The sequence below is a fragment of the Pinus tabuliformis genome, chromosome 2_1, assembly GCF_031772625.1.
Source record: "Pinus tabuliformis cultivar Carrire ecotype Pingquan chromosome 2_1, CPIR1, whole genome shotgun sequence".
Classification (NCBI taxonomy): Eukaryota; Viridiplantae; Streptophyta; class Pinopsida; order Pinales; family Pinaceae; genus Pinus; species Pinus tabuliformis.
In genome coordinates this window covers 58,742,343-58,768,445 of record NC_142299.1, presented here as the reverse complement: position 1 = coordinate 58,768,445, position 26,103 = coordinate 58,742,343, and the positions used below count along the sequence as shown (strand labels likewise).

General features: G+C 38.2%; 1 protein-coding gene across 1 annotated transcript in view; it reads right to left on the bottom strand.

Moving 5' to 3' along the window:
• LOC149198770 (polyribonucleotide nucleotidyltransferase) overlaps window positions 1-26,103 on the bottom strand; it is a 445,102-nt gene that overhangs the window by 249,207 nt on the left and 169,792 nt on the right. The window contains 3 exon segments of the mRNA XM_089400351.1: window positions 12,882-13,007; window positions 13,507-13,669; window positions 13,772-13,909. Coding sequence (XP_089256477.1) covers window positions 12,882-13,007; window positions 13,507-13,669; window positions 13,772-13,909 — 427 coding nt within the window.

The window sequence follows — 26,103 nt, the reverse complement described above, 5'->3', positions numbered from 1 at the left end:
CCTTGAAGCTTGTTCTCTGATTTCATTGACATTGCCATAGGTACACTTGTTATGGTCATATGTCTCTCTTCTAGCTTGATTGTTTTAAGGTGTTGATTAATCCTTATTTAATGATGCTTAAAAATCTTCGATACTTCTTCAAAAAAAATAGTAAAATTACCCAAGATAATGTACTTGTTCAAATTAGCCTTCCTTGTAATCTTCAAACTGTCTTTTACCTTCCTCATCTTATAGCTCTAATACCATGTTAGAAAATCAAAAGGTAGAAAACATTTTCTTACTTTGATAATAGCTTGTGATAATATTAATTTTGTAGTCTTCTTTTATCTTCTCTTCATCAAGCAACTATCAAATCAAAAGAACATGAAGATCATAAGAAACACAGTGTGTAGGCTCTCAGCCAGGGCTAAAACCCCTCTCCTAGGGGAAAACCCAATCAAACTCTTCTTCTTCTTATGGAACCAAATCAAATGAGACAACCTGTACAAAACTAGGACTTCCACCAAACACCAAGTCAACCTTCCAAATTTTCCAAAGTTTTCCTTCAAAGTCAATGAGAGTCAAAGTCCTTTCCTTCTTCAAAGTATCTTCTTCGGGCATTCAAATTCAACGAGAGTCAAAGGTCTTTCCTTCTTCAAAGTATCTTCTTCAAGGAATCAAACTCAACGAGAGTCAAAGTCCTTCTAATCTGCAATAGTCAAGGTATCAGTTCCTTGCACTTTTGCAACTCGGCATGCAATCTTCGGCCTTGCATCTTCCACGAATTCCATGAATTTTCGCACGTGTGAGCTTGTTTAGGTCAAAAATTTACCTTTTTCTTCTTCGCTCTAGATTCTTCCTTCTTCCCTAGCCTTCGCTTTCCTTCTCTTATTTTTGTTGCAGATCAAACTTGATGATTGATTGATGCCAAATGTAGTCTAATGCTCCTCCAATATATACCCTTTAGCATGGTCGAATAGGCCTCTTTAGGCCAACTTGGTGATGGTAGTCCACAAAAAATGCTTTAAAAATAAAATTAATGTCTCTCTCTTGATACAATGATTCCATGAGGGTTTTATACATATCACAAGGACTATATTGACTCACTAAACCCTAGAGCATGAAGAACATGCTTGACCTAGTTGACAAAATAAATATAGAGCATGAAACTTGTTGCCCACTGAAGTGTACCTAAAAAAATTTTGAAGACTCCATGCCCGAGGATGTGTTAGAGGCCTCATATACCCTTCAGAGTTCATTATATCATCAAAGTTTTTTAACTCTATTTCTTCTTCTCATCTTCTTCTGATGTTGTACTCAAATTCCACAAGCCCTGCGGGGATTGATGTAAAGTGATGCTAGTGTGATGAGTTGAGTCGTGTAACAAGTCTAGGTAACCTGGAACCTTGTCATCAAGTGAGTTTACTTTAGGAGGTTTTTTTTACTTGGTTAATTATCATGTTCTTTCGAGGACTTAATAATTAATTGAGTTTTTTCCTCCAAACATAGCCCCAAAGCCAGAGTGTGACTTGATGGCGAGGCCTTGAGTGAGTCCTAGTGTTTAGAGTCATTGTATATTTACCATACTAGATCACTCGTAAAATTTCATGGAATTTGAATAGGTCTAGGAGTCAATTTTTTTATTTTTAAAATTTCTCACAAGACAGAAATTTGAATAAATTCTGAATGTAAAATGTAATAAGTAATGTCTAAAGAAGTTGTATGGGGTATGTGTGCTCAAAATTACACCTTTCACCCTCAACTTTCTACTATGAGACACTTTGATGGGTAAAAAATAAGTTCTAGACCCACAAAACCCGTTTTTCCTAAGTTTAGTGGAAAATGTGGGAATACATTAGCCCAACAATTAAATAAATTGGAGATAATTTATATCCACACATGCTAAATGATGTGGAAATGAGGTGGAAAATCATCAAGAAGTTAAAGAGTGATGCGAACTCCACCATGGACCAAGAATCAAGGAGAAATATCTGACAAAAAGGGAAATTGAATTTCTTGGAGAAAGACAATGCATTTCGAGTCAGAAGATCCATGATTTAAGGAGGTTAAGTCAAGCTTCAAGGAAATATCATGAGTTGGCTTGAGATTGGGTTGGAGTTCACTTGAGTGAGGTGGAGATTGGTCTCCTAGCACTCCACTTCACTCCCACATGTCCTCACATCTCAACAAAGTCTCCCTCATCAAGGATTGCATGGGTCTCTAAGAAAGAAATCGAGTTGCCACTTGGAAAATTCAAATTTGCATGGAGGAGCATTGTGTTGATTTGGAGTAGCATCGAATGTGCTCTAGCCACGAAAATTGGTGGAGAGGCTAAGGCACATTAGATCTCCAATACCCAAAAAGGGTTTGCGCAGATTCTAAATAGTTTGAGAGATATTAAAATAATTAATATTTTTAATGGAGTCCCTAAGTCTAAACTTAGGGAAAATAAAATATTAATGTGAATTAATATAAAAATGTATTAGAATGGTCCAAAAAGTCATGGATCAAGCCAGATATAATCTTAGTCGTTCATTAGGGACATAGTCTCGGCCGTTGATTTGTCAACAAGAAAAGTATAAGAGTAGGCTTGACGGTCACTTGGAGAACACACCAAGAGATCAAGATTTCTACTTTCTGGAGCTGGGTTTGCTGAGAAAGTTGAGAGAGTGATCAGAGTTGCAACTGAGGGGCAGTGAATATAGACGCAGAGAGGCAGAGATAGCATTGGGAGGATCAGCGCAGTAGCTGGAGAGAAGGACGCATAACCAGCCAAGGGTTCACGCAGAGCCAGCCAGGGCTCATGCAGAGCTAGCCAGGAGTTGCACAATGCCTCAGAGAGCCAGCATGAGTGACGCAGAGGGCCAGAGGACTGACACAGGCCAAGCATGAGTGACGTTGGGCTAATGCTGGGCCAGAAAGAGCTGACGCAGTCCCTAGAGGCTGACGCTGGGGTTTTGTGGGGCAGATTGGAAGTTGTGGAGTTGTCGGAGTGTTTATCCCGGGTTTCAGCAAGAATATCTGCTTCCGAGTAGAGAGGTATGAATGCCGAAATTTTTTTTCTATTGGGTGAGTCGGATTTGGAACCCATATTGTATTCTGAAACAGCTTAATAAATCAAACCCTCAAATAGCTGCACGGGTTTTCCCGCATTGGGTTTTTCCAAGGACATTAGTCCAAAAACAATGGTGTCACTTGTGTGCTTGTTTCTGTTTCCTTCAGTTGATGATCTGTAATGTGTTGAGCATGTACTTGTATTTATTTTCAGTATTTACATGGTAAATAACTTGTTAATTAATCAAAACAAGTAGGCAGAAATAAATCAGAAAAGTACATGAAGGGTTTCTAACAAATAGGCTTAGAAATTCCAACACATTGGTATTGTCACCCATTTGCTTTGGGATTGGTTCCCAGCTTCTATTTAAGTGAGCAATTGGTTCTCATTATATATTCATGTTATGAGTTATTGGGCTTGAGGAAACTCTGCGATTTTGTACTTGCAATTTGCTAATATAATCAAAGACTTTGGAGCAATTTTGGTGGTGTTATCTTGGCATTTTGAGGTGATATACTTCCATAATTTTGTTATTATGCTTCGATTTTCTTGCATATTTGGATGTTGTTAGAGCTTATATTTTCCATATTTTTGGAATGATATGTGCAAGCTATCTTGCACATATCCTTGATTTAGAGTAGCATTCTAGGAATGAGTGAGTAGTATTCCTAGTGGGAGCTTGGTATTTTACCCTTAGCATCCCTCCTCCTCATTTAGAGGGAGGACTTTGTGGGTGGATTGACTTGCATTTCATTTTCCTAGTTTTCCTACTTCATTTCATGTGTCATGTTTAATTGGGAATTAACACAACCTAACATCACATTTCATTTGCTAATTTTGTTTTCTAAGCTTTTGCATGCCTAGGTTTCAACATTGACAACTTGCTTCTTAAGCAATTTCATTTATGTGCAAGCACTTTACTTTGGTTGACAAGCTTTGATTTATTCCATTTTCACTCAACTTGTTTAATTGTTTCAATACTATTTGGATATATGCTTATGCTACACATTTTGGTAATTATTGGAGCATTACATTTCACTTGAAGCAATTTTATCTCAAGCAATTTACTTGCCTCATTTCATTTAGCTTGTCTACTTTCTATCAATTGGTGAAGCACATGCAACACTTGTGAGCTAGTTTCCACTTTAGTTTTCCAAATTGAAATTATTATTGCAATTTTATGTTGAGCACCATCTCATTGTTCTTATTTTGAAGCATTGCAATCAACATTTCTTTTGGGGAAAGAACTTACATGCATCTCATTTAGGCATATTAGCATAACTTGCATTTCTTAAAATTTACCTCCAAGCATAAGCTTAGTTGAATAGAAATAATAGGGCCAAGATTTTCTTGGAAAGTTCTTCCAACTAGTATGAAGTAAGGTAAACTGTGTGACCCTACAGTTATGAAGGTGGCATTGTCCCCTTGTAGGAACAAAGGCACACATGGCTTGTAAGGATTAAGGGAAGGGTATTGTTAACGAAGACAAGAGCTTCCTCAACCCCTCTTCCTTGCAGTCACCCCAATCTTTACCCTTTGGTAAGAGGTTGAAAAGAGAATCTCTCACCTAGAGTAGACATTTAGTTTAAAACTTACCAAGATAATTGCATCTCACCTTAGCTAAGTGCATATCATTTTAACTTCACTTTATTTTAAAGCATTTTACTTGCAAATTTATATCATGTACTTGTTATGGTGAACATCCATTGAAGTTATCATTTTTATTGAAGTATCTCATTGAGCAAGTGCAATATCTTTCTTTTGCAAGTAAAGCTTTGGTTCATTTCATTTTGCAAGTCATTGTCCTTAAATTGCTACTTTACATGCTTATGATCATGAATGATAGTATCTTTGTTTAAAGCATTTCTTTAAAGTGCAATTTATATCTTGCAAATTGATATCTCTTTATCTAACATTGATTTGTTTTGCAGAACTACTTGTTATCTCATTTCGTTGAGTATTTATTTTTGAGCAAGTCTTTACTATTTTTTGAAGCAATCATTAAGGCACTAGTTTTACATGTTTATCTTTGAAATTATGTGTTGATGATCATTGAAAATATCTTTTATTGAATCCATATCTTGTATTGCTCATCATATTCATTAAACTTGCTCATAATCTTGAAGCAGTCCATTTGACTTAGAATCTCCTAGAAACTCATATCATCTCATCTAACTTTTCATTAGGGACTACCCTCCTTAGCTTACCTAGGGGAGAGCTTTAATGGGGAGAGTTGGGAATAGGTGAGAGTTTCATCTCTTAGGTTTGCCACCAAGTCACACCTTGTGGGATTAAGGGATTTTCCCACACTAACTTAGGTGTGTGTGCCAACCAGTATCAACAAAACCCATTGCTTTTCAAAAATATATTTTTCTTTTGATTTTGATTTTAATGAATATGATCATAATAGAAATTATGAAGACAGAGAATAGTTACATTTTCCAATAGTTGTCACAATAATAAACCTTGTCGAGGATTGCTATAACTTATGGTCTTACTACTGTGCACCAAAGCTTTAGTTTTGAACCTTTCTTGGTTTGTATTTTCCATTTGGAGTAGCTAAAACTGCTACATAGCTTAACTGTGTGCAATTGTAGCATATTATTTAAATGAAATAGTGGAGAAGTTCATTGTTTCTGCATTTCGGAGGTGTCTTGTAGTTGGCAGCTTTCAAATTCTGGGTGAATCTAAGGAAGTGTGGCAGGAAGCATGCAGAATTGGAGGAAGCACAGTTCTGAAATCTGGGAACACAGTTTTGAGGGCGGTTCAGGTACTAATCCACACGGTACAAAGTTCCAGCCTCCAAAACTTGGGGGGTCGGGGGAAGTTGTTCCTGCAACACTAATCCAAATAGTATACAGACCAACTGAGAAGCATTTACTAAAGCTTTTTCTATAAATTATCCAAAAACACTTGGAAAAGTCAAAAGAGAAGATACATTATTATAATCCCCAAGCTCATATAAAAGGTTACTCAAAGAATTTATTTTGCAAGGAAATTATTGAAGAGTTCAATATCAAGGTATAAGTTAAAAATTAAGGTGTTATTTAATCTTTGAGAAAATATATAGGTGTTGATGGAAAACAAAAGGGATTCAACCCCTCAAGAGAAAGGAATGGAGTGTATAACTAAGGTCAAACGAAGGATTCCCAAAACTTCAAAAAATTATGCTTTAGTGCTATATAAAATCAAGGGGACACTTGTAGGAAAAGATATTACTATTTCTACTACTCTCGCTGAAAATAATAATTATCTAAGTCCTAAATTTGCTAACACTAACCAATTCGTGATTCCAGAGTCAATTATAATTGAAATATTAGACTTTTGGGACACAAAACAATATGACATAACTAATTTACAACTAAACATTGGGGATTCTATATTTATATTACAATTCATTGTTAGATCCTTATGGAGCGATGATGGTAGCATAATTCTAGGATTACCCTAGATGGAAACATTAGGGTCTTTCATCTTAAATACAAAGAAGTTGGTTTTGATATTTTCCTCAAACAAAAATAAAAACACTAAGGATGTTACAATGGAGCCAGATCCAATAACACCAAAAGACTATTGATATCAATATCATCAAGTCTCATGATAACAATTCATCCTAGGAATCCTCTAAGCACAACGTTTTGCAAAGGATCGAATTAGGATGGTCATGTCATGTTCCAGTGCAACAATTCTTCTTAGCAATTATAAGTTTGTATCGTTTCATATCATAAATCATGACATCATCAAAAAACAAAGAATCAAGTGAAAATATTGCATGTATATATGTATGTATTTGTGTGTGTGTATATATATATATATATGTATGTATTTGTGTGTGTATATATATATATATATATATATATATATATAATTGCTTGGAACACAATTCTAATAGATGACAATCTTGGATATGCATTTGATTGTGCAGAAAATAGTATTCAAGTTCTTTTTCACTATCATAATAGTTACCCTTGCTGTAAAACTAGTGACATTTTCTAACACCCCTCATCACCAAAATTCACAGTTGGCAATAAGTTGAACATGTGGTGGCCAGTGAGTTGTATCTTCTCATAACATTGTAAAACTTTTGTGAGCCCCCAATGGTAGCACTGGTGGATTAATTGGTCCAGCATTCGTCAAACATTGCATGCACAAGGAATTTATTCTCATCATGGAAGTTTTCAATAAATTGAAAAAAGTTAGGATCTTCCATATCTTCATGCATGTTCCTGTGAAAATTTGTCAACGAGAACCCCTACTGCAGCAACTACTAATATTACTCCTATTTGTTAAATTCCTTTAAACAAATTACTTGCAGTTTCCTACGGAAAATATAAAATACATACACTGCAGCCTTCACTTAATTAAATATTATGCGGAAACAAGAGACTGAGCAAGAAAGAAAATACAACACAATAAACATCGTTATTTTTGGATAAATGTCCCCGGAAAAACCCAATGAGGGAAAATCGGTGCAGCAATTCTAAGGGTTTGTTATGATTAAGCAGTAGTTTTGAATACAACTCTAGATGCCCTTCCGACAATCCAGTTACAGAGAAAAAGACACTGGCAGAAAAACTTAGTGAGATTACCTCACTCTACCAGGAAATTCCAGTTGTTCCAGTAGCTGAACCAACTGCCCCAGCTATCTCTCTATTGGCCCTGCGTCAACCTCAAGAGCTCTGTGTCAGCTCTGCGTGGGCCCTTCTGGCCCAACATCAACCCCTCTTGGGTCTGCGTTGCCTCCTCTTGGTGTCTCTCTACCTCTCTACTACTGATTCTGGGTCCTGGAGAAGATAGTCCAACCCAATTATCCCTGCCCTTCAACTGTAAGAAATCTCCTCGATCAGAATTTCCTCCTGAGAACTTCTCACTTTAGAAAGTCAATCTCTTGATGTCTCGGTGTGTTTTCCAAATGACCCTCAAGCCCATTCTTATATCTTTCTGTTGGTCAACCAACGGACTAGTTTAACTCCTAACCAAAGGCTCAAATCGTTTTGGCTTGATCTTCATCTTCTTCTAGAAGTTACATCCACAATTAGATTAATACCCATTCATATTTTAATTTTCCTAAGTTTAGACTTAGGAACTCCATTAAAAATATTAATTATTTTAATAAAATCATTTTTAGGTGGAATTTCCCAAAATGCTTTCTGGGTTCTTTGGGATACATGTGCCCAAGCCTCCCTGCAAATTTTGAGGCCTAGAGCACATTTGATGCTACCCCAAATCAACACTCCCTCTTAGCGAGGAATGTGCTCTAGCAATATATTGTTGTTGCATACTGCTCTGACTCTGAAGCATCGTCCTTTGCGCTACTGATGTCTGACATGTTGTCCACCAACTACTGCGTTGCTACTGCAATTGTACTATTGCTGACACTGCCACTATCAAAACTGCATCCGTACTACATCTCCCTCTCAAGTGTTGCATCTGTGTTGCTGATAACACTTCCACTGCCACTGCCAACTGCTACTGCACTACAAACTGTTGCTTATAGCAACGGAAAAACATCCAAAATTATTGAACTAACTGTGTTCAGTATGATAGCACGTGAATGCTAGACCCTGACTGTTGCTAGTCTCTGCATTGACCCTTTGAATATACAGCGTTGTTGCTGACCTTTACTCTGTGCCATCTACACTATTGTCAACTCTACCCTGCGATGCTCAGACTTTGGCGCTCCTAGCCACTACAACTATCTCTCCGACTCTCCTCAGCCCCATGTAACACTAGTCCATCCTGCTACTGCAAAATTGGGCTCCCGTAGCAAGGTATTGATCCAAGAGGTGGACTCCTGAAGGATCCTACCCATCTGTAGCTCTTTCGAACTATAACTCCAAATCAGCCCACCTCCCTCCTGAAGGTATCTCGGTTGTCATGGCGAACTCCTCCTCTTCGATCTTCGCAGGTGCAGCCTTCGGATCATGTTTCTCATCCTTGTCCTTCTTCTTGAGAGGGCATTGAGTAGCGTAGTGACCCATCTCACCACACCTAAAAACGCTTGATCTTCGAGACGTCCTTCTTACGTCGTTATTGCTCCTATTGTCCCTTCGATGCAAGGGTTGCATTATCATCCTCCTCCTCCTTGGGCTTCGACCCACTACTACTGCTGCTTCTGTCAAGTTTGAACTTGACCAGGTCTCTCCTCAGCTCCTTTTGTTTTAGAGTTGCTCCCATCTCATCGCAATTCAGCAATGTTGCTCTGCCCTAGATACTCTGGACAAAGATTTGCCACCCATCTGAGACAGAATTGAGGGCTAGTCTAACCAACTCTGAATCTTGAGGTGCATGCCCTGCAGTAGACAACTCATCACGGGTTTCCTTCAGCTTCGTGAGGAATGGATCCACATGCTCTCCCTTCTGCATCTGAGCAGATCTTAGCTTCTGCTCCAAGTACATCTTTCGTTTCTCTGAAGATCCCTAATATAACGTGGTCGAGGCATCCTACATTTCCTTAGCAGTCCCTCTACTAGCAACATGACACACCACGTGATCCTTGACTCCATCCAAGATCATCCTCTTGGCCTTCACCATCTCAGCTCTGTACTTCAACAAATCTACATCCGCAGGGACAGCGACCACACTGTCGATGTACGTCTTGAGGGCATGCTCATCTAGAAGGAAAGGCATTCTAGCCTTCCAAATGACGTAGTTGGATGCTCCGTCCAACCTATATTGATCCCTCAAGCCACTGGTTGCCATCTCTGCCAAAAATGTCGAAAATATCCTCTCTACTTCTCACTATTGTTGCTCAGCCAATGAGAAAACGGACTTCTCAGCAAGAAGTCTGTTGAGGAAAAGTTCCCTCAAGGTGCTTCTCTTCTTTCTTCTGATGTTTTTTAGCCCAGCAAACGGCTTGCTGAAAAATCTGCATCCCACCAGTTCTCTCATGTTGAGACTTCAGCGTTGCTCCCCCTGCCCCTGCAAAAATTCGAACTAGAAGTCCTTCTCTCCATCGGCTCACTCGGAGAGAGACTACTTCGAAATTTGCACTCCCAGCTTGGAACTATGTCAGCCCTCTGGGCTTTCAAACTGCCTCCTCCTGCAGCTTTTTCCAACTCCCTCTTCTGCTCAGCACTAGATCTATCGGCTTTGCTCTCCTTGATTCACTTGTAGCTCTAATACCATGTGAAAATTCCTCAACGGAAACCCCTACTGCAGCCTCTAATGATATTACTCCTATTTGTTAAATTCCTTTAAACAAATTACTTGCAGTTTCCTACGACAAATATCATAATACATATACTGTAGCCTTCACTTAATTAAATATTATGCGGAAACAAGAGACTGAGTAAGAAAGAAAATACAACACAATAGACACCGTTATTTTTGGACAAATGTCCCTGGAAAAACCCAATGCGGGAAAATCGATGCAGCGGTTCTAAGGGTTTATTATTATTAAGCAGTAGTTTTGAATACAACTCTAGAGTCTAGATATGCCCTTCCGGCAATCTAGGGAAAAAGACACTAGCAGAAAAAACTTAGTGACATTACCTCACTCTACCCAGCAATTCCGAATGTTCTGGCAATTGAACCAACTGCCTCGGCTATCTCTGTGTTGCCCTGCGTCAACCTCAATAGGCTATGTGTTAGCTTTGCGTGGGCCCTTCTGGCCCAACGTCAACCCCTCCTGGGTCTGCGTTGCGTCCTCCTGGTGCCTCTCTGCCTCTCTGCAACTAATTCTGGGTCCTGGAGAAGATACTCCAACCAAACTATCCCTGCTCCTCAACTGCAAGAAACATCCTCGATCAGAATTTCCTCGTGAGAACTTCTCACTTCAGAAATTCGATCTCTTGATCTCTCGGTGTGTTTTCCAAATGACCCTCAAGCCCCTTCTTATATCATTCTGTTGGACAACCAACGGCCTAGATGAACTCCTAACCAAAGGCTCGGATCGTTTTGGCTTGATCTCCATCTTCTTCTAGAAGTTACACCCACAATTAGATTAATACCCATTAATATTTTAATTTTCCTAAGTTTAGATTTAGGAACTCCATTAAAAATATTAATTATTTTAATAAAATCTTTTCTCGGTGGAATTTCCCAAAACGCTTTCTAGGTTGTCTTTGGAATATATGTGCCCAAGCCTCCCTGCAAAATTTGAGGCCTAGAGCACATCTGATGCTACCCCAAATCAATAGTTCTAGATTATATTATGCAACTTGGAATTTGTATGTTTTTATGTTCCCAGCTACTACACTAACACTCTTCTGCTGCAACTATCAATGAGAAGATTTCCTGTCAGAAGTATTAATCCTCATTTCTGGATGTGGCAGCCTTGTATAAGGGGATAATTTTCAGAGAATCTAGCTTTATTGCAGCATTAAGTGGTGAAACTATATCAGCCATATTTATGTTCCCCAACGTTGCAAGTGGGGATTATAGACTTAAAGCTCAATGCCACACTGCAGAAAGAAACCAAAGACAAATGTAAGGAATCAGTGACAGGAGTTACTGGAATTGAAAAATCTTAGCTGATGGAGGACCATGGAGGTTGGTTTGACCGGCCGGTTGGACCAGTTTGGTGCCAAAACAGCCCAAACTGATCCCATATTCCAAGTTGACCCAGTGGCCTTTCAAGTTGATGGCCAAGGTGACCTGCTGTCCTAGGATCAAACAAGATATTCACCCTCAGTGCCCTGCCTTACAGGGCCTTTCAAGGCCTTATAACAATGCCAAATGCATCGAAATTTTCATTGTAGACTCGTCTCTAATACATCTTTAAGCCAAGAAAATTATAAAATATTTTGATTTCTTTTGAGGGTCATATAAATCCCACAAATCACGCTGCACCTTTGCCCTATAGAAAAAAGATCCTAGTTGCAAAACAAGAGCAAAACCCACTGAAGCTCAAACACCACCTGTAGTGAACCTAATGGGAGCTACATTAATTTAACATCCAAGCTTAAGAAAAGGAAGTGTTCTGGAACGATAGAAATGGACAGATCATAACCCATATATCCAAGCAATTGGTTGAAGATGCTCCAAAATTCTATTCAATCCAAATACCCTTAAGGTAAGTCTCCACCATACAAGCAGCCTTACGGAAGGGTAAGTATGTCCTTGATATGAGAACTATCGAAGGTTAAGTTAAGATATACCTTCATCTTACCCTGCCATGTCTCCTCAAAATTAGAACAATAAAAGAATAATCGAAGTTCTAATTAATAAACATCTGTAGATGCGGCTTTTTCTCTAGAAATTTCAAATCATGACTAGATATAATGAACCCAGTATCCACTAAAAGAGGATATGTCTCCCCCGAATCAATGCTTAGATTATTGTCATAGATAACTATCAATTAGTCAATTGGGTCTAGCCCAGGTGGTCGTGGGAAGGAATGTTATCCTCCCCACCCAAGTTCAATTCCTGCAAGTGAGATGTTGAACTCTTGAATATTATATTGTTGCAATCATCTTGATGCTGCATTGACAAAGCCTTGAGCTTCTGCAGAATCCAGTGTTACCCTTGGCACCATCCTTGGAATGAGGGTAAGTGCCCTATTGGTATCCGAGGTTATGTATTTCACAGAGAAAAGGATAAATAGCAATTACATATTATATTAGCAATGAAAAGATGTATGGGGCTATATATTATGGTTTAACCTTTATTTCCTTATGTTTTGTAATCTGCATGCAACATGCTACCAAACAAACACATCCACAAGAAAATCTTCTATTTTGGAAATACAGAGCAGTTCCAGGTAATACCTGGACCAAGGTAATGTAACCCTAAGATGAAATACACATTCATAGCTCCAAACAGAAAATCCAACAAGCAACAAAGGTGTGAGTTCAATTTCTTAAAAATGAATAAAGCATAGAAAAAGAGAAAACATCCAAAGTACCTCCACAAACAGTTGCCATTGAAGTAGATCCATCTGAAGCCATGACCTCAGAGTTCAAACGAACGATGTATGGAAACTCATCTTCTGGTGGTAAAAGGGCAAGTAAAGCCTTCTCTGCAAGTGTCCCTGTAGGCATCGGTAGCAAAAAGAACCAATATATAACAAAACACAATTGCTAATACAAGGCACAAGTAAATATTTCACAACAAGAAGCAACAAAGATGAAAACCCACGGGTGACAAATTCCATCTGAAACAGAAAATCCTCTGCACCAGTGTGCTTTCAGGGTATTACCCAGGCAGGTGCAGAATGCACATATGCTAGACTACAGAAAAACCCAGCTCTAGTATTGAAAATAAAAGAACACAAGGAACAAGTCAGATTAACCTGATCAATCAATATTATTCCATGCCCATAATTGTCCTAAAAACAAGAAACCATAATTTCAAAACAAGGAAATGAATAGTCCGGTCTAGTTCTCAGAAGAACATTTTTGTGTCTTCTAAGTGCTGTCAGAAGATGGCAAATTTGATATTATAACAAAGCCATACTATTGCACAAATCAAAAGGACAATGTAGTCCAAGAAAATCAGCATCCATTTGAATACAGAAGCAATGACATTACCATGTCCTACTTCACGTCTGTTCAGGCCACCTTGTTTACCAACTTCATTGATTGAGAATGGTGGAAAGCTATAATGAACCATAAATCGTTTTGTTGGTGGACCAACTAAGGCATCTAAGTGTTGTGCCTCTGAAGGAGCACCAAGCGTCACAGTGCACAAAACCTGCCATCCTTACAAGATTTCAGATTTCAGGGCAGCTATAAATTACATGTAACACTTAGCAATGGGAAACCAAACCAAGTGAAAGATTTATAGATGCTTCACCTGAGTGTTCCCTCGTGAAAAAATCGAAGACCCATGCAATGCAGGAAAAGTTCCAGCTTCACAATATAGAGGTCTAACTTCATTTAAGGATCTTCCATCCACTCTAAGTCCCTTCTCAAATATTCTTTCTCGAACAGCCTGAGATTATGATGAATCAATTTGTGTTTCATAACAGTAATGAGGCAAATCAGACATTTCAAGAATTACTGGTCTTTAACTGAATGCATAATTTCAGGTTGTCAATAAACTACTGAAAGAACTATATTATAAGGAATGCTTATCAGATAGCTTGTAAAACTACAATCAGCATCTAATTTTGATCAATGGACTAAATCTTACATGCAAGTATACAATTCAAATGCTAAAAAGGCAAATATATTTCAAACACAAAAGTCCTTTGGTTCTTAAGAGAGACAAACCACCCCCTATAACAACTATTGTCACCGGTAACTAATACATTGGAGTTGAACTCATGAACAATTACAGAAACCAAGACACAAGCAAGATCTGACTAGATGTCTTCAGAAGAAACAATTTTTAGATGATAAGAAAACTCATTATGTCTTATTAGATATTCGAGGACACCTTTGGAGGTGCATTGGAAAAAAAGATCTTACTACTCAAACCCATTGATCCAGATGACCCAGAAAGTTCTCCAAGGCGCCTCACATGCCATTACCCAAGGTGTTTGACTAGATGAAACAATTGCTGGTAGCATTTTTACTAAGTTACAAAACTGGTAATCCAATTGTGCCTCAGATAATTTATTGTGGTTTGGACACATTTCTGTCATATCAAGGCAAAAGGGATAACTTTATGTGTGTGTCAATCTGTCTATGTGTGTGTATAGGCACACACTTGCACATTCAACACATATGTAGGTACACACGTCTCTACTAGATCACACACCAGTAGACAAATTTAACTTCTAGAATCCAGATTACTTGACAGATGACTGGTCTTTCACCCATCCTGGTCAAGTGTACAACGTCTGCAGCCTATTGCTTCCTGATATTTTAGGCATCAGTGTTACATCATCTCTATTGCAGTTGACTTGTCTTTGCCACCACTTCGAGACATCATATAAGTATTTTGGAATGGATATAGTGAACACACTCTCTCTTCACGGTATCTGAAATAAGTTACAAGTTCCAGTGAATTTTTTGAATTGCCATGTCTAAGAATTTATTTACACTCATATTGAGCAGGCCAGCATTTCACCCACTGTGAGAAGTCCGTTGAGTTATATATCTAATATCCCCAAAGAATATTTATGTTCTTATTGAGCAGGCAAGAATTTTGTCCATTGTGAAAAGCCTCTTGAGTTTTATGTCCCCAAGCAGTAAAAACAAAAACCCGGAAACAGCAGGAAACAGGTTTCAGGAAAAAGCATATATCATTATGTAAAGACAGGAAAACGGGGGTGAACTACATAGGAAACCTCAAATGCTAGTAAACATTTCCTAAAAATGGGAAGAAAAATTCTAAGTTAAATCTATCATCTGTTTATAAAATTGATGAAATTCATAATTTCATTCAAACAAAAAACAATAGAATGTTGGCATTATGACACAGATTTGGTGCTATGGCACAGGTGTTGTCCTTGATGGCAACTCTCACAGATGACAGATCACAATTCAGGCTCACAGAATGAAGAAAGAAAGGTATACGCAGGTTCCCATTGACCAAGCCACGTGTACACGCGGGTTCACAAACCAAAAGGCATGTATGAGCGTACACACACATTTTCACGAAAGGAAAGGCGCGTACATGTTGGAAAACTTGGTTTTGGTCCATGGTATTTGGACCATGGTATTATGATCCATGGTATTGGTCCAAGGTATCTTGTCCGAAGTGTTGACCCCAGGTTTTTGGTCCAAGGTATTGATTCTAAGTGGTTTTGGACCATGGTATTGAGCAAGGCCTAAGACTATAAAAGAGGAGAAGATCATTAGGCAAAGTCACTCATGAATTGAATATCTAATGAAGAGCAAGATCTAGAATACAGGCACTGGGTTATGGTGCAGAGCTGGATCTGAATCAAGGATGAACCTGAGCGCTTGATGAAGGATAAGTTCTATTGATGGATCAAGATCTTAAGGCTTGAAGAGAAGTATCTTTGTGTGGTTTTGATCTTTTGTCTAAATAATTGGCGCATGTTGTAGTCTGTAAATATGATGATCTGGGTATAACTGATGTCTGAATAATTGTAAAGGTTAAAATTATCATTTACAGATCTGTATGCAGGTTCATTATAGCAAAGGCGTGTATACTCGCTGGGGCATTTCAAAAGTGCGTATACGCAAGTTTGCCTTGATACAAGTGCATATGCACACAGGTTCGTCACATTGAAGTAGCGTACACCTCATAAAATATGCTTTAGCTACTTCTGATTGTTGTTGCAGTGTTCTGGGTTTTAGTTACTGTAACTGTATTCTAGTTATAGCGTTCAGAGAAGTGATTGTTGATTCAGTTTTTGGTTGGTGCAAAGGAGATTGGTTGATATAGATATATTTGACGTTTGATTGATGTTATTGATGGATCCAGCGTGAAAATTTATGAAACGTGGTCCCTGGAAGAAAAGAGAAGGTTGTAGCCTTCTGTAGGTCAGCACCTACGTACTAGTACATCAACTAGTACAAGAGCTAGGGGGTTGTAGCTCCCTTCTAGGAGAAGCTAGAGAACGAGAAAAGGTTGTAGAATTCTGCAGGTAGAAGCATGCGTACTGGTATAAGACTGCACCAGTACAAAATATTGTAAAAATAAGTTTCTTATTAAAAGAAAGATAGAGACGATTGCAGCAGGTGGTTTTCACCCACATTGGGTTTCCACCTTATATCTTGTGTTCATGTGTGTGACTGTCTAATCTGTTTTTACTACTCCTGGTTACTGTTTATATGATTCTGATGCACAGATTAAAGATCAACTTATGAAGAATTAACTAAATTATAAGTTTACAGGGTATACGCTAATTGCCTTATATACAATTGCGTATACACACAAGTTTCATTAACTGAAGTAGTGTATATGAATCAAAATATGGAAATGAAATATATTGACTTGCTAATACTGATTCACCCCCCCTCTCAGTATTATTTCCAACAATTGGTATCAAAGCAGGTCCTTCAAAAGAAGCTTGATCGCTTGAAGGAATATCTATCATCATGAGTACCTAGGAAAGAGAGGGATCCATTAGACCACCAATCTTTGATGGGAGAAACTTCATCTATTGGAAGGTAAGAACCACGGCCTATCTTCAATCTCTTGGAACAGATGTTTGGGAAATCGTGGAAGGAGGATACACATTTCCATCAGCAATTCCTACAGATACAGCAGGTAAAAAGCAGTATGAAACAAATGCCAAGGTTGTCAATACATTATTGGGGAGTCTGTCACAATCAGAATTTGTCAAGGTTATGCAGCTCAAAACCGCCAAAGAAATATGGGACAAGATCGTTCTAAGCTATGAAGGAGACGATCAGGTAAAACGTGCAAAACTACAATCTCTCAGAATTCAATATGAAACTCTCAAAATGCACAATGATGAAAGTATAGCTAATTACTTCTTACGTATAGATGAGATTGTTAATCGCATGAAAAAATTGGGTGAAGAGATAAAAGAAGTTACTGTAGTTGAAAAGGTTTTAAGATCCTTGTCTTCTAAGTTTGAATCAAAAGTTTCTACCATAGAGGAAAAGCAGAATCTTTAGAGTATTACTATGACACAGCTGCATGGAATCCTAACTACTTTCAAAATGAGAAAAGGGGATCCATCAGATATGAGAGAAGCCGCATTCAAAGCTTCAGGAAGAGAAGAACTCAATGAATCAAGACATATTTCAGAAGGAGAGGAAGAAGCAAACTTTGTCAAGAACCTTCAACGGGGTTCTGGAAGATTCAGAGGTAAGCTACCTTTCAAATGCTTTGCTTGTGGAAGAGTCGGTCATTATGCAGCCAAATGTCCTCATAAAGATAAGCTTGATAAAGGTAAGGAATCAGCAAAATGGAATAGAAAACAGAATGTAAGTAAGAAGAGCTATTATATGCATGAAGATAGCGATGGTTTATCAAATAGTGATGAAGATGAACATGGTAATGACTATAGACTTCTAATGGCTTTTGAAGATGATGATTTCTTGGATGCTTTAGATGAAGATGGTCTTTATGAAGAAATTTCTAAACTTAAAATTTGTTTAGAAGAAAAGAATATGATTATAGATACTCTAACATTCCAACTTGCTGAAAGGGAAAAACACAATGAAAAATTAGAATGTGAAATTGTGGGTCTAAGAAAAGATATTGAGAAAACAAAAGCTCTCAATCTCAGATTTGCTAAAGGATCAGAAACTTTAGATGAAATTATCAAAGTGCAGTGTTCTCCTCTGATAAAGACAGGTCTTGGATATACTGAAGAAGCATCTCAAGCACAGAAGCCATCAACCTCCAAAAGCTATCTTGATGCAGCAAGGAGAAGTGAACAGTTTGACAATCGTCAGCAAAGGCATAAAGCAGATCACCAGGTAAATCGGGTTCAATCTACTTCAAGGATGAACAGAAGCTACAACCAACCTCAGGTAAATCATACTCAATTTGCTTCAAGAATGAATGTCAATGGAAACTACAATCACCAGGTCAGTAGATTCGATAATTGCAGGAATTTCTTTAATGGCCAATGTTTTTCATGTCATAACTTTGGACACAAAGCTGCTCAATGTGTTGCTTACAAGACCATCATGACTAGAGAAGCACGAAATCAAAGGAATGTGACTGGGATCATGAAAAGGACCTACAATAACTTTTCTGCTCTTGAAAATGAAATAGAATGCTCTATCTGTAACAACTTCGGTCATGAAGATTCTGAATGCAAGAGTAAATTTTGACAAACATCTCAAAAGGAGCAAACTTCATTAGGTCCCAAAACATGGAGAAAGAAAGAACTGAAAGCAGAAAGATGTGGTATAGCCTTGTATGCAAAAGGACAAGACAGTCAGTGGTACATCGACAGCGGATGCTCGAAACACATGACAGGTGATAAAGAAAAACTCCAGTCATATAATGCCTTAGAAAAGGAAAAGAAGGTCTCATTTGGAAATGACACTCCTGCAGTGATAAAAGGTAAAGGCTCTGTTCTCTTAAAGGAAAAGGTTAAAGCTGGGAATGTTATGTATGTTGATGGTCTAAAGCATAATCTATTGAGTGTCAGTCAAATGTGTGATCCAGGAAATGAGGTAGTATTTTGATCAAATGGATGTGTTGTTCGTGAGCTTAATATAGGAGAAACAGTGATCAAAGGTATAAGAACTCCAACTAACCTATACATACTCAAGGGAGGACAGCAACAGTGCTACCTAAGCAAAAATGATGAACACTGGCTATGGCACAGAAGATTGGAGCATCTAAGCTTCTCTCAAATAAGAAAAGCATGCAGATACAAGGTTGTTTGTGATCTTCTAGATATCAGCATTACAGAAAATACAATATGCAAATCATGTCAATTTCGTAAGCAAACTAAAGCTCATTTCCCTGAGAAGGAAGGATCAGCTAGTAAGCCTCTTGAACTTGTTCACACTGATTTATGTGGTCCATCAAGAAAAAAGTCACCTCGTGGAAAAGAATACTTTATATTGTTCATTGACGACTTTTCCATAATGTGTTGGATAGGACTTCTAAAGCATAAAGATGAAGCATTTGAAAAGTTCAAAGCCTTCAAAGCGTTGGTTGAAAATGAATCAGATCGCAAAATCAAATGCCTCAGGTCTGATCGAGGAGGGGAATTTACCTCAGATGAATTCTTCGACTTTTGTGAAGAACATGGAATAAAAAGGGAATTCTCTACTGCAAGGACTCCTCAGCAAAATGGAGTGGTAAAAAGAATGAAAAGAATTGTTCAACAAATGGCTCGTGCCATGCTAGATGAGTCTGGAACTCCTGCAACCTTCTGGGGTGAAGCTGCATTTGTTGCCGTCACTATTCTCAACAAAACAAATGTTCGGGTAAACAGCACTCAAACTCCACATGAACTTTGGTATGGTAAGACTCCTACTGTAAAATACTTCAAAGTTTTTGGAAGCAAATGTTACATCAAAAGGATTGATGAAAACCTTGGCAAGTTTGAACCTAGAGCAGATGAAGGCATTCTCCTTGGTTACTCTTCCCGAAGTAAAGGATATAAGTGTTATAATAAAAGACTTGGAAAAATTGTTGAAAGTATTGATGTTGTGGTTGATGAAGCAGGCAAAAATCCAAAGCAGGTAAAAACCGAAGATTATGAAGAAGATGAGGATTATCCTTCCACATCAAATCAAACTAATTCTGAAGAAGAAACCAATGAAGCACCAGAAGAACAGATAATGGTAGAAGAAAAGACTCCATCCAGGTATGTGCAAAAAAATCATCCAGAGACTCAAATTTTGGGACAAAAAGAGGCAGGTGTGCAGACAAGAAGAACTATTACAGAAGCTTCAAGCTATCTAGCATTACTTTCCACCATCAAACCTCAAAATGTACATGAACATGCAAAGATAAATGTTGGGTCAAGGCCATGAACGAAGAGCTTGAGCAAATTGAAAAGAATAATACTTCGGAATTAGTTCCTAGACCTCATGATAAAAATATCATAGGAACCAAATGGATATTCAAAAACAAGTTGAATGAAAATGGAGAAGTTATTAGAAACAAGGCTAGACTTGTTTGTAAAGGATATGCTCAACAAGAAGGTATAGATTTTGAAAAAACTTTTGCACCTATTGCTAGACTTGAAGCCATAAGAATGTTCCTTGCTCTTTCTAGCTTTCAGAACTTCAAAGTATACCAAATGAATGTAAAATCTTCTTTTCTTAATGGAGACTTAGAAGAAGAAGTATATATTGAGCAACCAGATGGATTCATCCTTGGAAATGATCCAAAACTTGTATGCAGACTCAGAAAGGCTCTCTATGGTCTAAGGCAAGCTCCAAGGGTCTGGTATTACCATCTTGACAAATCCCTCCATCAACAAGGTTTTTCTAAAGGATCAGCTAATAGCAATCTATATACAAAGATTGACAATGATAAACTTCTAATAACTTGTATGTTGATGATATCATTTTTGGTAGCAATGAAGAAGCCATGAGTCAAAACTTTGCTTTGGTAATGCAAGAAGAATTTGAAATGTCCCTGCTTGGTGAGCTCACATATTTTCTTGGTTTACAAGTTCAACAAAATAAAGATGGTATCTTTCTATCACAAACCAAGTACCTCAAGCAGATCTTGAAAAAATATGGCATGGAAGATTCTAAACCAGTATGTACCCCTATGGTAACAGGATGCAGTCTCAGCTCAAATGATGAATCAGCAACAGTACATCAACCAACCTACAGATCCATGATTGCACTCTGCTCTATCTAACAAGTACTCGACCCGACATCATGCATGCAGTGGGAATAGTTGGAAGATTCCAAGCAAATCCAAAGGAATCACACCTTCAGGCAGTCAAAAGGATTTTCAAATATCTTCAAGGAACTCAGAATTTTGGTTTATGGTATCCTAGAGATAGAGATCTTACACTTCATGCATATACAGATGCAGTTTGGGCAGAAAGCGTGGATGACAAAAAAAGCGCTAGTGGTGGTGCATTTTATATGGGCTCTAGATTAGCATCTTGGTTCAGCAAGAAACAAAGTTCAATTGCATTATCTACAATTGAAGCAGAATATTTGGCCACTGCATCTTGCTGCACACAACTCCTTTGGATGAGCAAACATTGCAAGACATTCAGATCACCTGTACTCCACCCATCTCCATTCTATGTGATAATACAAGTGCAATCAGTATCTCAAAGAATCCAGTCATGCATTCCAAGACCAAGCACATACCTATCAAATATCATTTTCTCCGTGAACAAGTGCTTGAACAAAAGGTCAAATTGGAGTATGTTCCCTCCAAGGAACAGGTTGTTGATATTCACCAAACCACTGCCCAGAGAGACATTTGAATATCTCAGACAAAAGTTGGGAGTAGTTGATGCATCATCTTGTTGTTGAAACTTATCTATTTCAGAGAAAAGTGGTTGTACGCGAGTTTCATGAAGCGTATCCACGTACATACGCAGGGTCCTGTGGATACAGTCGCGTATATGTTGGTTTGAATAAAAACAGTGGGCCAGACTCAGGATGAAAAGAGTCTGATATTGGTCTGACAGTTATCATTTGGCACAGGTTCAAGGGGAGCATATACTTCTAATAATGCATTGTTGGCATTATCTTAGAAGATCTTGGTACAAATTCACAGATTCAGGTGGAACAGGTGCAGAGAAAGATCATGGTTGCTGATCTGGATGGTGATTGACAGATGTTGCTAATGATAGTTGCTGATAACTATCATAGTCTTGTTTTAGATATTTTGTCTCTATGTCATGTATATCTTTTATTATCAAGGTCATGAAACAACCTATTTTGATTCCCCACTATGCATGGGATGAATGATGTAATGTTCTTGTTTTGTCATGTATAAACATTTGGTATATCCCCACTTGGTTGGGTGGATGATTCAATCTTGGTATATCCTCACTTGGTTGGGAGACGGATGTATGTATGAGTCTTTGGTGATAGAAGGTCACTTATGATGTATAGAGTTCTTCTTGTAGAACAACTTTTTGCAGACCTTGCTTGCAGTGAGGAGGAGCATGGACAGCACACTTCAACATATCAAAGAATTCAGCATGCACTCAGGGGGAGCATAACCCTTTGCCCTTGATGACAAAGGGGGAGAGTGACATGGGGTTGCCATCAAGTCCAAAGGGGGAGATTGTTGGCATTATGACACAGATTTGGCGCTATGGCACAGGTGTTGTCCTTGATGGCAACTCTCACAGATGACAGATCACAGTTCAGGCTCATAGAATGAAGAAAAAAAGGTATATGTAGGTTCCCATTGACCAAGCCGCGTGTACACACGGATTCGCAGACCAAAAGGTGTGTATGAGAGTACACACACACTTTCACGAAAGGAAAGGCACATACATGTTGGAAAACTTGGTCTTGGTCCGTGGTATTTAGACCATGGTATTGTGATCCATTGTATTGGTCCAAGGTATCTTGTCCAAAGTGTTGACCCCAGGTATTTGGTCCAAGGTATTGATTCTAAGTGGTTTTGGACCATGGTATTGAGCAAGACCTAAGACTATAAAAGGAGGAGAAGGTCATTAGGCAAATTCACTCATGAATTGAATATCTAATGAAGAGCAAGATCTAGAATACAGGTGATTGGGTTATGGTGCAAAGTCAGATCTGAATCAAGGATGAACCTGAGCGCTTGATGAAGGATAAGTTCTATTGATGGGTCAAGATCTTAAGGCTTGAAAAGAAGTATCTTTGTGTGGTTTTGATCTTTTATCTGAATAATTGGCGCATGTTGTAATCTGTAAATATGATGATCTGGGTATAACTGATGTCTGAATAATTGTAAAGGTTAAAATTATCATTTACAGATATGTATGCAAGTTCATTATAGCAAAGGCACGTATACACGCTGGTTCGGCATTTCAAAAGTGCGTATACGCAAGTATGCCTTGATACAAGTGCGTATGCACGCAGGTTCATCACATTGAAGTAACGCACACCTCATAAAATATGCTTTAGCTACTTCTAATTGTTGTTGCAGTGTTCTGGGTTCTGGCTTGGGTTCTGGTTGCTGTAACTGTATTCTGGTTACAGCATTCAGAGAAGTGGTTGTTGATTCAGTTTTTGGTTGGTGCAAAGGAGATTGGTAGATACAAATATATTTGATGTCTGATTGATGTTATTGATGGATCCAGTCTGAAAATTTATGAAACGTGGTCCCTGGAAGAAAAGAGAAGGTTGTAGCCTTCTGTAGGTCAGCACCTACATACTAGTACATCAACTAGTACAAGAGCTAGGGGGTTGTAGCTCCCTTCCAGGAAAAGCTGGAGAACGAGAGAAGGTTGTAGCCTTCTGCAGGTAAAAGTCTGCGTACTGGTATAAGACTGCACCAGTACAAAATATTGTTAAAAAAAAATATTCTTATTCAAAGAAAGATAGAGACGATTGCAGCAGGTGGTTTTCACCCACATTGGGTTTCCACCTTATATCTTGTGTTCATGTGTGTGACTGTTTGTTCTGTTTTTACTACTCCTGGTTACTGTTTATATGATTTTGATGCACATATTAAAGATCAACTTATGAAGAATTAACTAAATTACAAGTTTACAGGGTATACGCTAGTTGCCTTATACACAGTGGCGTATACACGCAAGTTTCATTAACTGAAGTAGCGTATATGAATCGGAATATGGAAATGAAATATTATTGACTTGCTAATATTGATTCCCCCCACCCACGCCCCACCCTCTCGATATTATTTCCAAAATAGAACATGGAATACAATTTATCATTTGAATATCAATGCATAGGTACAAAAGATTTCATTACCAAATTTAAAAGTTGTACTCAATACTCAACATTAATCATTCATACCACATATTTAAGAATTTTGGAAATGAAATCATAAATATCAAAATCCCTAAAGACAATATCATGACTCAATCAACTGCATGTCCACTCATAGGTAGTGAAGAAAAATCTAGATCATCATAACTATCATGCACCTTCTCCTATAACCTGACAACGTCTAACAAGCAGACTCTATCACTGTTTTGCACAACCACATCCTCCTGATGAAGTTGTCATTCATCCTCTATATCAACATCCAATGAACTGTTGAACCTTGCACATTAGTTGGTTTCTTTTGTTGCAGTAGTTGTAATCTGCTGTATATGCAAAACCAATTTTTCTGCCCTCTTTGCCTAGCTCATTACACTTCACTGATTGAATGACAAATAGATGCTCCAATTCCTTTCCCATGCATCACAGATAGCAACCTCGAACAACAATTAAATAGGTAAATATTGATTCTCTAGAGCCTAATCTCCATTTGTCATGTTCTAATAAATACGACCATTGTTGCTCTATACTGTTATGCTAGATTTTACCCAAAATCATTCCTTGAAACACAGAAAGAAACTGTGATCTAATCAGAATGGCCACACATGGAGGATACATCTTTGACAAAGCTTCATCGAATCCTTGCTTTATATCTACATTATCTATAGGTAGGATCCTTCCAATCTGTCTTCATACCACTAAGGATTCAAAACATAGGCTTCAATATGCAAAGCAGAGTCAAAACCTCTTGTCAACAATGCCATCATTCTTGTAATAAAGTCTCTGCTGGGATCATTAGACCTTTCAGATGTGTAATGGTTCCCTATAATGTTGTTCATTGTTTCATCATATTTTCCCAATGAAGAGAATCAGTGCCTTGAATATCTAAAAGGAAACAGCTTGTTCCAGATCATCCCAACATTGCCTGTCAAGCACACGTTCTTTTGCTGTTTTACTCCCTCTTCTGGTTTTGATCCATTCCATCTCCCAAATTAATACCAATAAATGTGCTGTATTGCTTCTTTACCGCAAAACATCTATTCAATTTAAGTAAAGCAGAATACAACATTTTGGTTGGTTTAAGTAACTCCAACCATACACGTGACCTGTTGCTGCAAAATCTAGCAGGACCGATGAGAACACTCACCTGGTAAAAGGCCAAACCTTATGGCAACAGTGAGGAAAGGTTGCCACTGTCACCTCAACAACCTTCCTCCTGCTGTTTAGTAGGATTTCAACCACAAGGAAGGCTTCCCTATATTCTAATACTAGGGCTCAAAGTGACTTGTTTTTCAAGGTCTAAGGATGGATAGAGAGCTTGGCAAGGCCAAAGATGACCAAGATGTTCAAAGCTAGGGTTCAAGCTCTCTAAGGCTAGACCAATAACAACACTGCTATAAGTTAGGGTTTAAATGATGTTCAATATTAAGGCATGCAATGGCATATAGCAGCCTAAGAGAAACCCTCAAAGATATTCAACAATAAAGGAATGAGGGTTTCCAAAAGAGACTAGGTCTAGACTTGAGCAAACAGGTTTAGGGTTGTTACATGTGTATAAACATCAAAGAAATAAGGTGACATCAGCCACTCTAGGGCATCCAAGGCAACCTACAATGATATTTTATTTATAGAGGGTTTATATAGATTGACCTACAATTTAGAGCCACTTTTAACCAATAAAACAACACCTTCACATACAAATCTGCTCCTAGACCCTAGTGGCTGCCCTAGCTGTATAGGAGAGAGAATATTTAGAGATTTTATTTATTTGTGAGGTGACAGGCACACTCTTAGATCAGCACCTTTACCTACTGTTAAAATTTCACCTACAATCTAGTTCTCTTGTAGGACTTTCATCAAACACTTAGGCAATACTCTGATTTCTGTCTCCAA